At 46.8% G+C, this 16,506-nt stretch overlaps 1 protein-coding gene across 9 annotated transcripts in view; it reads right to left on the reverse strand.

Annotated features, from left to right (window-relative positions):
* Nucleotides 1–16,506, reverse strand: part of MTMR4 (myotubularin related protein 4) — a 132,472-nt gene that overhangs the window by 100,050 nt on the left and 15,916 nt on the right. For 7 of the 9 annotated variants that reach the window (XM_037880259.2, XM_037880258.2, XM_037880260.2 and 4 more), the window contains one exon: nt 13,193–13,261. Coding sequence is in view for 3 of the 9 variants with exons in the window: in XM_037880256.2 (XP_037736184.1) it covers nt 13,193–13,261 (69 nt within the window). In the remaining 6 variants the exon portion in view is untranslated. Of the gene's footprint in view, nt 1–1,965; nt 2,638–13,192; nt 13,262–13,990; nt 14,092–16,506 lie in introns of those variants that run through there. The other 2 variants (XM_037880261.2, XM_037880266.2) reach the window with 2 other exon arrangements.

Consider the following 16,506-nt stretch of genomic DNA (forward strand, 5'->3'; position numbering starts at 1 on the left):
ATCTTGGTTATTTGAACTCTGAGGAACATAACAGATAATCAGATGCTCGTTCAGTTTTTGGGCCAGCTGCTCGATCAGTTATTTGAAGGAGAGGGTAAAATCTCCACTCTCCTTTGTTGTCCGAATGGGTTCAACAGGCCTGGAACCTTGCATCTCTGTACAAGACAAGGAAGGCACACTCTGATAAGGGATACAAACTCACAGCATGCACTGTGCTTCTGCAGATTCCTTTAGCAAAAAGGTGAAGATAGTGAAATTTAATCCTCTACTCTCCTTTCTGCTTATTTTATTTCCATTTTTCTCCACTTCCTCCTGTCTCTCTCGTTATGTCTCTTCCTCTTCTCTAAATTCTGTGTTAGATTTAACAAATATGAAGTTCTGATCTAATTAAACAGACAAAAACCTTCTGCTGTATTTCACGTCTGACTTAGCAATGCAGGCCAGAACCCTGTGCGGTGTATTTGTAATGCGACTGATTTTGGGATCTGTGGATTGGATCATTTTATAACATTAAAAATATATTTAAAAATTAACCACCCTCCAGCCAGCTCCTACCATTCACCCTCCTCGCCCAGGAAACAGCCACACCCAGGATCACGCTTCAATGCTTTGCTCTTTCTGTATTCAGGGGCCTCAGAGATTACAGGCTAGAGCAGTGGTTTTCACACTGCGATACACAAGCTCTTGTCAGTGGTACACGAGAAAAATCCTGTAATGCCAGACAACACATTTTATTTAGTAAGACTTGGCAATCTAACCACAGGTATATTATGACCCTATCTCAGATGGGGGTACATGGTAGACTACATTATTTGGAAAGGGGTACGTAGCCTAAAAAGTTTGAAAACCACTGGGCTAGAGCAAGAAGAGGGTCGTGCTGGGTAGCATTTCGGGGGCAGGCAGGTGGGGAGGAAGCTTCCAACCCTTAAGCAGGGAGCAAAGTTGGCATCCCTATAACTTACACCTTCTGTTTTTAAAGGAAGATGAGGAACTGGAGAAAGAGGATGAAGGGGGGAAAAACAGGGAACTGAGAGGGTGAGAAAACTGCTCATCCTTTCAGTTCCCTGTTTTTTGTTTTACTGGTGCCAACAGTCAACCTAGAGGAGAGGGAAAGAGTGATGGAAGAAGCAGCCTAAGGACACCAGCAAGGCAACCAGACCCCTAACAGCAAAGGGTAGGGGACAGAGGTCATTTGCATCCTGGCACATGTCTGTCTTTGGAAGCTAGTGCCTCTGGGTCCTTGTGTTCGGGTTGTGTTGCATTCTGGATAACATGGTGCTCCCCTCAGCAGCTGCCTGCCGATTTCCCTTCATAGTCCTCAAGTCACCCTTGTAACATGCACAGTCCCATGTAAGTTGGGAGCCTCCATCTCTCTGGGCAGTGAGACTGCCCTCTAATGTCAATGGGACAACAATAATCCTCCCAAGGGAAGACTAGGACAAGTACCAACTCTTCAGACAAAGGAGCAGATTAAATTCAACTCAGCGCACAACCCCTCAGCATTTATTCACTCATTTATCCCCAATGACTGCAGGAAATCTCAGGAGTGCTTGCTCCCAATTCCAAACACCAGGTCCCTGTGCTCCCAAACACACCCTGCACTCTGTCCCCTCAGCCACACAATCAGCGATCCTCCCTCCCATAACACTCAACCCTACAACTTGCTGACCAGCCTTCCTCTCTCTTCTATAGCAGAGAGTCATCAACATAACTGCTTCTCTAGAGCTCACCCTGACATCCAGCTGGTCACAAGGGTACCTGCATCATCCATCGAGATTTATGGAATATATCAACCAATCCAGTTCAAATTCCCACCTGCTTCCTCCCAGTGACCCAGTGCACACCATCTGCCTCCATGCATTCTCACCCCAATGCTGGACACTGCGAACATCAGTTCAAATTAGTCACCAATGTCCAGGTGCTGACCAAGAATGAAGATGCCACAAATGGCTGGGCTGACTTCACCTGTAGGACTGGAGCTTGCTGGAGTGAAGCTGTCACAGCGAGCAACTGCTGCTTCAGGAACTCTGCTTCCACCTCGCCCTAAGGAACCGCCGGGGCTCACACTCGATAGAGGCTCTGTTGGGACGTGCAATTTGGGCACTGCCAGGGCACAGGGAAACACTGGGGCTTTCCACTAGACCCAATCCAGAATTTCTGCCTCCAACTCCTATGATTCTCCTATCAGAGCAAAGCAGTCAGAACTGCTGCATTACCACTTCCCTTGTCAGAGGGATTCCAGCCAGAAGAAAAGCACCTCCAGTGGCAGAGGGAAAGTTTCTCTCTGCCTAGGCTCTTCAATGACCGCCATTGCAACGATGGTGCATAACAAAAGGTGCAAAACCCCCAGAAAACAGGGACTTCACAGCTTAACAGATACTTCTGCTTTCGGGGCCAAGGGACTTTCCCTTCCCATGGGTGGCAACGAGCTGTTTTAGGCCTTGTCTACACTCCATACATTGCAGGTCCACGTGAGTTATTTTGCCTTACAGTGCCTGGCCTCCACACAATGTTTTTGTCGGGAACCATCTGGTGTTTTAACCCCACTTTGGAAATGGGTTCACTGAGCTGTGGGATGAGTTTACCCGCAGCAGAGTAGATGTGGATGCATCCCCATCCTGAATCCACTTGCCAAGTCCTCTTACTGCTATCCCTTGCTGCTTAGCTGGCTACTGGAGGTATCCTGTCTGTTTACCTCTGTGCCCTATACTACTGCTCTGGAGCTATCCTGACCAAATGTCACCTCCCCATCCCACTGAAATGCTGGCAGCAGACTGGTTCTAACTTTTGAGATTCCAGCTTTTGTGGAGTTCACACATCCCTGTCATCCTCTTGACTACTGAGCAGTCCAGTCTCGTTCTTCACCCTGGTACCATACTGAGATCCAGGACTTCACTGCCCTCTGGGAAGAGGGACATGATCAGGCATATCTGAATGGCAGTCACTTAGCTCAGGGGTACAAGCTGCTATCGTAACAAATGCAGGCTAGGTGGCATGTCCAGGACAGCCTCTAGTACCATGGTAAGGCAAAGGCACTCTGGCTGGAGTACAGACCTGGTAAATACTATAGAAAGTCTGGGAGAGCCAGAACATCCTGCTCGTACTGTGAGGAGCTGGACTGTGTGTTTGTGGGCTCCCTGATTGATCCTCCAGACCAGGATCTTGTCAACTCTTGATCCCTGGGGCAGAGACAATCGCAGAGATCCAGAACCCTCCAATCACAGCCAGAGAATCAACCCGAACCACGTGCAGAGACCCAAACTGTGGCAAGGACCAAGTCCAGTAAATATGAAATGACATGTTACATCAGAACTGAATGGGGAAAGAGGTAAGCAACTTAGTTCTGGGCACCATGAGGGCACTACCATATTGGTCTACCTTCTCTGTGCCTCCTGGGCTTTTAATCATAGAATATCAGAGTTGGAAGGGACCTCAGGAGGTCATCTAGTCCAACCCCCTGCTCAAAGCAGGGCCAATCCCCAACTAAATCATTCCAGCCAGGGCTTTGTCAAGCCACTGCCTCATACCCCTGCTACCCAAACTGACAGCCATGCCAGACACTGTAAATTCTATTCCTTTATTTCTATAAATATGCAAACATAAAAACAACACTTAAGCTTGCTGTATACTGCTGAACTCCCCCCTACCGAGGCACTTGCTAGTCTTCACCCACCCCATTGACCCCACCATCCCCATGCAAAATGGCAGAACTGCATGGACTAACCTGAAGAAAGGCACTTTTATTGCTGCAGAATATACAGAAAAGTATAAAAATCATGTTTCTGGCTCCTAGTTTCACTAATGTCCTCAACTTAGCACAACCATGAGTTGTTATGCGTTAAATCACTCAAATCATGCTACAGCCATTTCCCAAAAGAAAACTATTTTAAGGAACTTAAAGGAATTCATCCCTCTGAATTACTGCAGAATTCTATTAATTTGGCAGTGCACTTTCTGCTGATCTGTGAGTTAAAAAGAAGAACTTTCTGCACAAGCAGTGCTCTAATTCAGCAGAGAGCTGGGCAGCGCTCAGCGCTGTGGTTCCCCTTACACTCCCGCACCAGCTCTGTGGGAACCATCCTGCCAAAAAGCAGCAGGGCACAACTTGCCCATTGGCCCAATGCCTTTTTGAACACAAGGAACACACCTCAGGGTAATAGCCTCCATTGCAATGGCAGCCTGCAGAGGTGCCCGTAAAATTACTAGCCTGCATCTACTGCACCCTCTTTAGGTAGTTGCCAGTCATGCTGACAAATGCCAAAAAACACACTCACTCTTACAAGTGACACCTAGATTTGAGGTTTGAGCAAAATGCATCCCCCACTCTATGCCCCTGAGCAGCTATATTGTTTTGTAGTGGCCTCCCAACCTGGCCCCATCCATTAGCAAGGCCCTTCCCCTTGATCTCAAATAGGTTGTGCAAAACAAAGCACAGGGTGGATAAAAATCAACTGGGGAGCGGGGGGAAGATAGATTTTTTTTTAATTTAAATTGGATTTTTTTTATTTTGCTCTTTAAGTTATAATACATTTTTCTTTCTAAAGATAAGCTATTTTGAGAAAAAAACAAAATAAAGTCTAATTTAAATAAAAAAATAATCCTTTGTTTAAAAAATCACGTAGCTGTAAATGTGAAACATTTTGATAAGAGAAGTTTGTGTGTCCAAAACACTTATAGGTGCTTTAATAAAAATACTTTTACATGCTGTTTTGTGTTTTAATTAAATGCCAGTTACCATCTTAATGCAGCTTGACCCAAGTCATGCGCAAAAAGTTAATTATCTAGTAAATAAGCAATATCATTCACCACTTTCTAACATACTAAAAATGTATGATTAATAAGGATCTGAAAATATTAAGCTACATAATTGCTTAAACAAACATATCATTATAGTGTACCCCCCAGACACCAAAAAGATGCACCAAATCTAGCATAAAGGCCTCATTTAGTTGTAAATCAACATGTTTTAATGGTTACATCATCAACCAATGAGAACAAACCTCTCTTTAGAAAATAACTGAAGTCCAAATGAAAAAATTGATTAAAATTTGCGATTGATTTCAATCAACCCAGCCTGACACAGCAAGCATCTATCCTAAGACAAAGATGCTCCTCATCAGCCTCAGTCCCAGGATCCTCCATCTACCTTTCAGCCTTCCAAATGCACATTCCACTTTCATTCTACACCTACTCAGGGAATGGTTAAACAGTTCCTTTCTCCCTCCAAGTGTCCAGTAAAAGTCTTCATAAGCCAGGGCAGCACAGGGTAAGCTGAATGACTGATGGATGGTGATACCAACAATGTCCATCAATACCACTGGTGCAGAAGTTCCATTTGTCATTGCAAAAAAAACAGTCCAGGCTCTATAAAGATCCTAGTATCATGAACCTTTCCAGACCACCCCGCATAAATAAGGCTACGATTTAGTCATGGGTATTTTTAATAAAAGTCATGGACAGGTCATGGACAATAAACAAAAATTCATGGCCTGTGACCTGACCATGATTTATACCGCTGACTAAATTTTGCAGGGGAGGGAGGGACGCACTGCTGGGGGGCACCTCTGGGACCAGCAGCACCAGCTACTGGGGGCCGCTGAGCAGCAGCTGCTCTGGCCATTCCAGGACCAGCTGCTCAGGCAGTCTCTGGCACCAGCCACAGCGGCCGCTGCTCAGGTGCTTCCCGGGGCCAGTTGCCTCAGCAGCTGACTGCAGAGCCACTCCAGCAGTGGCCAGTGGGGCTGACCCCAGGGCTGCATAAGCAGAAGTCCCGGAAAGTCATGGAATCTGTGACTTCCGCAACCTCTGTGACAGACACGGAGCCCTACCCATAAATATTGGTGAACTTTCCATGGTGATCAACCAGGCCTTGCAGCACCATGGAGAAATATCCTTTCCTGTTGAACTCCAAGGCCTGGGGCCAGAGGTAAAAAATAGGCAGGTGGCCCCAATTTGGGAACTGTATCTGTGCAGACCTGTTAATAACCACCTGTGCAGTGCCCAGTCTTGTGACCTGGGGGTCAGAGTTTAGGACAGAAGGGACCACTAGATCATCTAGTCTGACCCTGTAGGCGAACACCCCCACCCGCACAGTGAACCCAACAACCAAAATAAGAGCAGAGTATTACCACTCACAGGAGACTGAACTATTATGTGCCACAGGCAAAGCATAGACAGGACTGAGGCATACCATCGCTGGAGCCTCCCCTAATGGCAGGGAAACGATTGAGTGAAATATACCCAGATAATCCTGACAAGTGACCCACACCAACAAGCTGCTGACGAAGGTAAAAAATCCCTAAGGTCACTGTCAATCTGACCTGGGAAAATTCCTTCCCAACCCCACATAAGGTGATCAATTAGACCCTGAGCCCATAATCAAGCCCAGGCAGCAGAGCCTTCTTGATAGTAGCACACACTTCCATGACAAAAGCCCCACCAGTTGATCTACCAACATCAAACTGGTTAGTTACTGATCAGTAACAATCATGGGTGATAAGCTTCCAGATGGCAATAGCCACATGCTTCTCCACGCTGTGGGCAGCTCTCATATAGGTGTTCTGCTGCGGTAGTTCCAGGAAGAGCTCTGCACAGATCACTGGGAAAGTGGCTTTTGACATCTTGATATTCTGCCACCACGGCTGGTCATCCCAGTCTGCAGCACTGTCCTTTCCTACCAGCCAGTGCCAGTGGACTAAGCCCAAAAGTGGCGCTCCATGGAGTCAAGCTGCTGCAAGAAAAGACTGAGATAGTTCCACTTGATTTCAGCATCCACCTTCTCAGATGCCCTTATCACTCTGGTTCTAAATTCGGGCAATGATTTCAGACATGCTTGCAGCAGCCTGTTTACATTCATCACCATGAAGATTGCAGCAATCGCAAATATTTCCTCCATGCTGCCTGACAATGCTTTGAAAATGGCACTGGCTTGCAAACCCCAGACGGAGGATGGAATGAAAGAAGAATCATGGAAATTATTTAACCTCAAGTGCCAGAATTCCATTGTCTTCTGGTAGGTGTCCCACAATGCGCAGCACAAAAGTGCACATAACAGAACACACACAGCACAACAGCTGAGCAATGCACCATGGGCTGTCTGACCAGAATGCTGAGCACTTGTTTCAAAACATCACAGTGCTGTCTGGCTGCAATGATACCAGACTAAAGTATCTCAGTTGTGGGATATGGTAGTGCACTGCTCTCACAACACTTGTTGCAGTTCACTAAATGTGGATACACAACCCCCCCGGCATGTTTCCAGAGTAGACGTGCCCTTATTCTATAGAGCTAATCCCTGCAGATGAAAAAGCACAGAGCGTCCCAGTAAGGTTAGACAACTCAGCATGCCTTCACCTTCAGCTAAGAAGCTGCTCTTGCCCACCCCTATAGCTAACTGACTGAGCTTGAGAGGGTTAAGTTCTTGTCTACATGGTGTGTTAAGCTGCACCTGAGGGTTGTAAATTCTAGTCCGCACCAGCAACTCTCACACAGTAACTGGCCCTTGCGGACCCTGCTGGTGCACACTAGAAGTTCGCTAGTGCACATTAACGTAATCCCAGAACTACATTAAAGCACACTAAGGAATTTATAGTGCATGTCAGCAAGGTCCACACAGGCCACTTAGTGTGTGACAGTCACTGGTGCACAGTAATGCAGTGCAGACAAGCTCTAACACTCAATCTGCTGCCTTTTCTCCATTTGTCAGTAATGCAGTAACTTTTAAATGCTACATCAGATCAATTCCAAAGTTTCAGGAAATGTTCTAGGCACCAATGGACAGAATGCGAGTGATTTTGGTGAAAGTCGGCAAATCGGAAGGGAGACACGGGAGACCCATGGAGCTTCCAGCATTTCATCAGGAGAGCCAACAGCTTCATCTGGGTTTTTAAGTATCTACAGAACAAAGATCCAGTTGATAGCAGCCGTTTTCCAGCATAACAACACCCCCAGCTCAGCTCTGCCCATAGTCCCAATACAGTTTAAAATGGGGGTGGGGGGGCGCACAGCTTACAGAGACTCTGGCATGTCTGCTCAGTGAGGAAAGGGAGCAGGAGCGGGGGCAATGAGGACCACAGAGTCCCTGGCATGGGGAGAGGACAATGGGGCAATGGTATAGAGGGAGGAGGGCATGGGAAACATAGAATCCTTTGCATTCACAGAGCCCCTGGCAAGCAGAGGGAAGGAGCACTCTGGTATAGGAGATAGGGAAAGGGGGAGCACAGAGATGCTGGGATGGGAGGTGGGCTTGCAGGGAGTCCCTGAAATATAGAGGAATGGAGGGCACTTGTGGGGGAGAATGAAAAGATGCAGGGAGCCCCCTGGTGAGCGCAGGGAGCTTGCCAAAGAAGTCTATGACACCCTAGTTTGAATAATGATTGTATCCCAGTTATTTAAGAGCTCTAGATAGCGAATACCTTCTCTGCACAACCCTCCCCTAGAGCACAGGGACTTCAGCGCTAGTGGCAGAGAAGCATACAGCACTTCCACTTCCTTTTTCCCCTGACAAGGGAGTGGGGAACGAGAGAAAGAAAAAGACCCTCTAGAAGCACAGTGCTGAGACACTGGTGAACGACGCCTCTGGGAAAGGCACCGCTTACTGAGCTCCCACATCTCTGCTTGCAGACAGGTGTCCTCAGGCTGAGGGTACATCTACACTGCAACAAAACGCAGCAGCGAGTCTCAGAGCCCAGGTCAACTGACTCAGGCTCGCGCTATGGGGCTAAAAATAGTAATGTAGACATTTCTGCTGGGGCTGAAGCCTGGGATCCGAGACCCTTGCTGGGTTTCAGAGCCTAGGCGCTAGCCAACGTGGGAACGTCTACACTGCTATTTTTAGCCCCACAGCACACATCAGTTTACCCAGGCTCTGGGAATTACTGCTGCTGGGTTTTGTTGTGTTTTTTGCAGTGCAGACACATCCTAAGAGAAACCTAGATTTGCAAGGGAGGATCTGCTTGTATAAGCACAGGATTTGAAAAGCCTCAGCAGGGCAGACTCAACCCTTCCTCCTTCTCTGGTATGGACCACAAATCCCATGTAGTTTCCTTGGTACTGGTAAGATGAGACTTTAAAAACCACAGTCCCACCCACTCTGCATGAACATAAACCCCCATAACCTCTGGGTGCAAGAGAAGGATTTGCCCATGAGTCCTTGGTCGAATTGTCTCTTCCTGGCATGAGCGTGCAGAGATGTCGTGCATTGGCAGCTACTCTCCAACCCACAAGTGGCTGACTTTGTCTGGGAGTGGATGTGTCATTACACAAAGTAAAACTATTTCCCCATGATTATTTCCTCTCCCCTCCCCCTCCACGGTTCCTCACACGTTCTTGTCAACTGCTGGAAATGGCCCACCTTGATTATCACTACAGAAGGTTTTTTTCCTCTCCTGCTGGTAATAGCTCACCTTACCTGATCACTCTCGTTACAGTGTGTATGGCAACACCCATTGTTTCTTGTTCTCTGTATATATAAAATCTCCCCACTGTATTTTCCACTACATGCATCCGATGAAGTGAGCTGTAGCTCATGAAAGCTTATGCTCAAATAAATGTTAGTCTCTAAGGTGCCACAAGTCCTCCTTTTCTTTTTGTGTATTACACTAATTACACTGGTGCTCTGCTATAGAGGGACAAGGCATTCAGTAGGAAGGGAGCATCTAAAACAGACTTCCTACACCTGTGGGAGAGTACCCTGAACCCCAGCTCTCAATGCACACAGCTCTCCCATGTCTCAGGGCATTTATAGTGCCCCCTCAACACACAGCCTCCTCCCCAGGATAGAAGCAGTGCCCTAATGCATCCCACACACTACCAAAGGGGCAGAGTGGATGACTCTAACATACAGGCCTGCATCCTATAGGTGCACAAACAACTTCCCAGGTCTGTAGCCACCATGCCCAAGTGGAGAGCGGTGGGAAGGCTGAGAGTTCCCCCAGAACAGTTTGAAATGCCAGGCTCAGAAGCCTGTCTTTTATAAAAACTTACAACATTTCAGAGCAAAAAATTTACATCAAAAAATGTAAGTGCCCCGAGGGCACTGATGTGGGAGTGCGTGTGGAGGCCCTGCTCCAGTACCACATGCACACTGAGCCGAGCCCAGCCCAGCCCAGCCACCATGCCCCCAGGTGCCTGGCATCTCCAAGCAGATGCAGATGAAAGATTCCCAAATAGCAAGATATCCACAGAGCCTTGCCTCGTCCACCATGTGCCTGTGCTGCAAACAAGACAGTAGCTTCCGTCTTTTTTATATATATTTATATTTTAATTCTATCCAGCTTTGTCACACACACACTCACATATGCAGTGCCACCACTGCACAGACAGCACTAGTCACACACACAGCCAGAGCATTAGGAGAGAGAGAGAGTGTGTGTGTGTACGTACATATACACACACGCGCGCCTCTCTCAGACTCACACACACACCCACACCCACCCCTGAGCACCGGGAAAAAGTTATTAAAACAACAACAAGGCTTTTAAAAGCATTTTTAGGAAACCTCTGCCAAACTCTCCATCACTCCCAGTTAGAGAGCAGAGTGGTGCTGAAAAGGTCCAACACTTTTAAAAGATAATGATAGCAAAAGCATTAAGTCACTGAATCATTTTTGCTTAAACTGTCCAAACACAAAACAAAAGTAAGACTAACAAAGCCCCAAACCCTTGGCCAGACAACAGGCCTGAAAATTTTCAGCTCAAAAAGAGAAAGATTGACAACTGAACAAGAGCTTTAAAATGGAATGCTTAGGGTACTTTAACTGCAGCTGTCACTAAGTACTCCGATAACAATGAGTGAGTAATAGGTATACGTCAGTTTTCTAGACTGACTAAGACAATTTCATCTTAGAATGCAGAAATGTACGCGCTCAACAGGGAATAATGATTCTACTTCTGACTGAGCCAATTGCTCTCTACTATCTCCCAACTCACTTAACACCAGAGAACTGTGTGATTTGGAGCTTCTGATCAATTGTTTCACTCAGAGCTTGAATGCTTTTGGGGTAAAAAGGCTTAGAAGAGACTTCTCAGACCCATCTTCATATCCAAAAAAAGTCATTAAGATGTAGTTAAGGTTGATGAGTATTCCATCATTTAAAGAAGATGCACAAGGAAACTATCAGAGTTTAAAAAAAAAAAAAAAAATCCAAAGTTTGGAAATGACTTAAGGGTGTATATATCATAGTAAGAGATAATTACTTACCTTGTAACTCTGGTAGGGTTCTCACTGCATAGCATAGGACTGGCACAATTCCCCTACCTTGGAAGTTTGTTTGTTTTGTTTTAACACAGAGGACAGCAGGAGCAGGGTAGAGTGTAAGCCAGGCCTGCAGTAGTGATCCGTGCCACACCTGATAAAAACAAACACTGCCCTCCAAACATCCCAAACAGTTCCTCAGTCCCATGGGAGGAGACGTTCTCAGCAAGAAGAGTTAATTCTAGAGAATCAGAACCGTGTTTTGGGAGAAAACTGAACAACAAGGTACCCAGGAACAAGCACCTTAGAAAAAGGACATCTCTAAGGGAGTGGCGAGTAACTTGACACCTTCAAAAATGTAAATATACAGGCAAATAACTTTCTCACCTCTACAGATATGACCCCCTGCAGAGCAAGAAGCTTAAGGAATGTCCCCGAAGAAAAAGGAGAGCAAAGCTGCAGAAGAAAGCAATAACAAGGCCTATAACAACGATACGAGCAGGGAGGAATTGGTTTGGTTCTGCTTTTTCTGTATCACATTAACACCATTATCTCCCTTAAGAGGAGCCAGGTACCACTTTCAAGTCCAACACCAGACAAAACATTCAAGTCTGTAGAAAAAGATAATGAATAGCAAGAAAATCCCATGTGAAAAACAGTGCCCTGAAAGTCACATCCCAAAATAAAGCATAGCTTCTGGGGGGAACGGGAGAGATTTTCCAACCCTACCTGGAAACAATCTCAGGAGCAGAGTACAAAGCGGGATTCCCTGCTTGAGAATGAATTCAAAGAATAACTATTGGAAAGACATGGGGAGGGGATCATTCATCTGCTTTGCAAATGTCTAAGATGGAAACAGCTCCAAGGCAGGCCGTGGTGCAATCTTGTCTCCAGTCAAGGCACCCTTCATCTGGCTTTTAGTTTCAAGCCAGCCAGGTAACATGGTCCTCTCAATAACAGCATGAGCCAGCAAACTAGTGTCAGGTGAAAAAGAGCAGAGTGGACTTTCCTGGGGACTTAGTCCTCTCCAAACAGGTGCTCCAAGAACTGTTGGACTCTGGGCGTATAGAGAAGAGCCTCCCTGGAATGGGCATGCAGTTGTGGGAAGAACATAGGCAGGACAATAGGCTCCAACATTGCCTTGGAAAGTAACCTCACATGAACCCACACTAACATCACATTCTTGTAAAACCTGGTATAAGGCAGGTCAGTGTCTTGGTCCTGAAGCTCATGCTGTGAGGTAAAAATCACTGGCATCAGGACAGTAACCTTCCATATAGGAAATGTAAGCTCTCTGAAACCAAACAGTTCAGATGGAAAGTACACATTTCCCTCCTTGTTTTTGGTATCAAACATTAGTATTATACAGCCCAGCTGGGGCCAAGCAGTAGTACAAGAAAGGCTATAACAAGTAACAAGCAATCTAAGTAGCCCCGGACAGGCATCAAAATGCATTACTATTTATAAATCAATCATCTGATCCTCCTAAGAGAAATCCTATCCCTTTAGACTCTCCTGCAGAGGACTGGGAGGGGTGGGGAATGTTTCTCTAGATGCATGTTCTTTATTAACTCAGTAGAAGCCAAATCCAATCTTGCAAAACATAACATACTTCAGCCATCAATGGACAGTCATGATAGCTCTTCCCCATATGGGGGAAAATTGATTATTAGTTTAGCTCCTGGAGACGTTAAGTTGGAAAGCACAGGAAATAGGAAAGTCTGTCAACATACTGAAGGCTAGATTGTGCATTTGCTCCTAGCCCCTAATATGAAGCAGAGCATAGCAGTGTTGTTCCAGGAATCTCTGAGAAAGAACTGTAAAGGAATAGGTGATGTCAGAGGGGAACAAATGAAAAACCTGCATAGATTTGTTTCTTGTTTGGTAATAGGGTGGGCTTCTTTTTGAAGCAAGTGTCAGGGGTCATAGGTATCTTTATTTATTAGGTTCATCTATTAGTGGAAAAGTAATAATACATAAAACAAATATTAAGCACTACCTTTTGAGACTTTGATTCTTCTGTGGTTGTAGATGTCTCTAAGCTTATTCTACGGAGGCTGACATTTTCCTGCAAAGAGAAGTAAAAATCTCATAGTGAAAAACTATGCATTGAAATCCAGAGAAGCACTTTCAAAAAACACAATACCCAACCCTTTGACTTAGGGCATGGCTACACTTGCAAGTTAGAGCACATTAAAGCAGCCCCAGGTGCCCTAACTCATGACACGTCCACACTGGCAAGGCACACAGAGCGCCCGGACTCCGCAGCTGGAGCGCTCCTGGTAATCCACCTCGACAAGAAGCATAATGCTTGCTACACCCCCGCTGGAGCACCATGGTGCCAGTGTGGATGCCCTGGTCTATTAATGCACTCTGATTGGTCTCCAGAAGTGTCCCACAATGCCTGTTCTAGCTACTCTGATCATCACTTTGAACTAGACTGCCCTGCCCTCAGGTGACCAGCCATCAGACCCACCCTTTACATTCTCTGGGAATTTTGAAAATCTCTTTCCTGTTTGCTCAGCAAGGCATGGAGTACTCTCAGTGAATCTTTCCAGGTGACCATGGCTCCACGCACCAGGCGATCCCCAGTATGGAGCAATAGCGAGGTGCGGGACCTCATCAGTGTTTGTTGGGGGGGGGGGGGGGGGGGGAGGAAGCTGTCCAGTCCCAGCTGCACTCCAGCCAAAGGAATTATGATACCTTTGGGCAGTTTTCAAGGGACATGATAGAAAGGGGCCATGACAGAGATGCAGTGCAGTGCAGGATTAAAGTGAAGGAGCTGTGGAATGCCTACCGCAAAGCCTGAGAGACAAACAGCCACTCCAGTGCTGCCCCCGTGACCTGCCGTTTTTACAAAGAGCTGGACGTAATGCTTGGGGGCGACCCAACCTCCACTCCGAGGACCACCATGGACACTTCAGAGCCCAGTTCAACAAGGCAGGAGGAGAAGGAGGAAAATGGGAGCAAGGGTGCTGAGGAGGAGGGAGACAGCCCAGCATCCCTAGATGCATGCAGCCAGGAGCTGTTCTCAAGCCAGAAGGAAGGTAGCCAGCCGCCGCGGCCGGTGCTTGGGGAAGAACAAACACCAGAGCAGGTGCCCAATCAGTGGCTTTTATTTTGGGAAGGAAGTTGTTCGGTGCGGGGTCTTGGGGGTGAGGAGCACAGCATTCCAGACAGGAAGGCTGAGTATGATAACAGGACGTACGCAAATCTGTGATTGAACCATTCCCCACCCCACCCCCTTGCCCTTTCTGTTTCCCAAGGAGTTGTGTTTCTTTTCAATAAATGAATTTTCTTTTCAATAAATGCATTTTTTGGCTTTGAAAACATTCTTTATTATTGCATTAAGTAAAAGATACCTTAGTCCAGGAAAGCAACAGGCACTGCAAGTCACTGTAGCAAACACAGATTCCTACTAACAGTGGAACCACTGCACTTCACTCCTGTGCAGGGCACCAAACATTACTGGTGGCTTTCAGCCTCAAATTGCTCCCTCAAGGCATCCCTAATCCTTGCAGCCCCGCACTGGGCCCCTCTAATAGCCCTGCTCTCTGACGGATCAAATTCAGCCTCCAGGTGTTGAACCGTGAGGTTCCATGCCTGAGTGAATCTTTCACCCTTCCCTTCAAATATGTTATGGAGGGTACAGCACGCAGATATAACCGTGGGGATGTTGTCATCGGCCAGGTCCAGCTTCCCATACAGATGGCGCCAGTCGCCCTTTAAACGGCCAAAAGCACACTCCAGTCATTCTGCACCGCCTCGGCCTGTTGTTGAACCGCTCCTTCCTGCTGTCAAGGCTCCCTGTGTAGGGTTTCATGAGCCAGGGCATTAAAGGGTAAGCGGGGTCTCCAAGGATCACAATAGGCATTTCTATTTCCCCTACAGTGATCATCTGGTCTAGGAAGAAAGACCTGGCTTGCAGCTTCCTGAACAAGCCTGTGTTCCAACAGATGCGTGCATCATGCACCTTTCCGGACCAGCCTGCGTTCATGTCAATGAAACGGGGATCCACAAGCACCTGGAGAACCAAAGAGAAATACCCCTTCTGATTAACGTACTCGGAGGCTAGGTGGGCTGGTGCCAGAATTGGAATATGCGTCCCATCTATCACCCCTCCGCAGTTAGAGAAACCCATTTGTGCAAAGCCAGCCAAAATGTCATGCACGTTACCCAGAGTCATGGTTCTTCTGAGCAGGATGTGATTAATGGCCCTGGAAACTTCCATCAACACGATTCCAACAGTCGACTTTTCCCACTCCAAACTGGTTAGCGACCAATCGGTAGCTGTCTGGAGTTGCCAGCTTCAAAATTGCAACAGCCACCCGCTTCTCCACAGGCAGGGCAGCTCTCAATCTTGTATCCTTGCGCCACAGCGTGGGGGTGAGCTCAGCACACAGTCCCATGAAAGTGGATTTTCTCATCTGAAAGTTCTTCAGCCACTGTTTGTCATCCCAGACTTGCATGACGATGTGATCCCACCACTCAGTGCTTGTTTCCCGAGCTCAAAAGTGGCGTTCCACTGCGGTGAGCATGACCATGAATGCCACAAGCAATCTCGTGTGGTATGCATTATGCGAGTCGACATCATCGTCTGGCTCCTCACTGTCAGTTTGTAGCTTAAGGAGTAACTCGACTGCCATTTGTGACATGCTAGCGAGACCCATCAGCATATTCCTCAGCACTTCAGGATCCATTCCCACAGACTGAAAGGGAAGACAGCGCACGCAGTACAAAAAGCATTGAAAGATGGCGCCAAATGTGGACAGAAGAACAGGGATTGCTGGGATGCAAAGTGATGCATCATGGGGCGTTAGGACAGGACCCAGAATGCCCTGCACCCCCCTCCCCACAGCACCAGAATGGGAAGAGGTGCTCTGTGGGATAGCTGCCCATAATGCACCACTCCCAATACCGCTGCAAGTACTGCAAATGTGGCCACTCCAGTGCATTTGCAGCTGACGGTGTAAACACTGCAGCGCTTTCCCTACTGAGTTCTCCGAGGGCAGCTTTAACTCACAGCACTCTACATCTGCAAGTGTAGCCATGCCCTTAGCTTCCCTCAATAACTACAAGCAGGGAAGGGAAAGAAGATTTTTGAAGTTTTTTTTGTAATTATTTGTTACTTTTTAATTACCCGAGAGACACTCAGATACTACCAAGGTGAGCACCACATATGATTAGATAGAACAAAGATTTCATTTCCACTTGGTGCTGTAATTTTTTCCAGTTAAAAGTAATTGTGTGTTAACTTTCATTTCTCTACTTTCATGCAAGGAAGTGTCCATGAATTTCTAATGGAGACAAACT

This window comes from Chelonia mydas, chromosome 17 (genome assembly GCF_015237465.2).
Source record: "Chelonia mydas isolate rCheMyd1 chromosome 17, rCheMyd1.pri.v2, whole genome shotgun sequence".
NCBI lineage: Eukaryota > Metazoa > Chordata > Testudines > Cheloniidae > Chelonia > Chelonia mydas.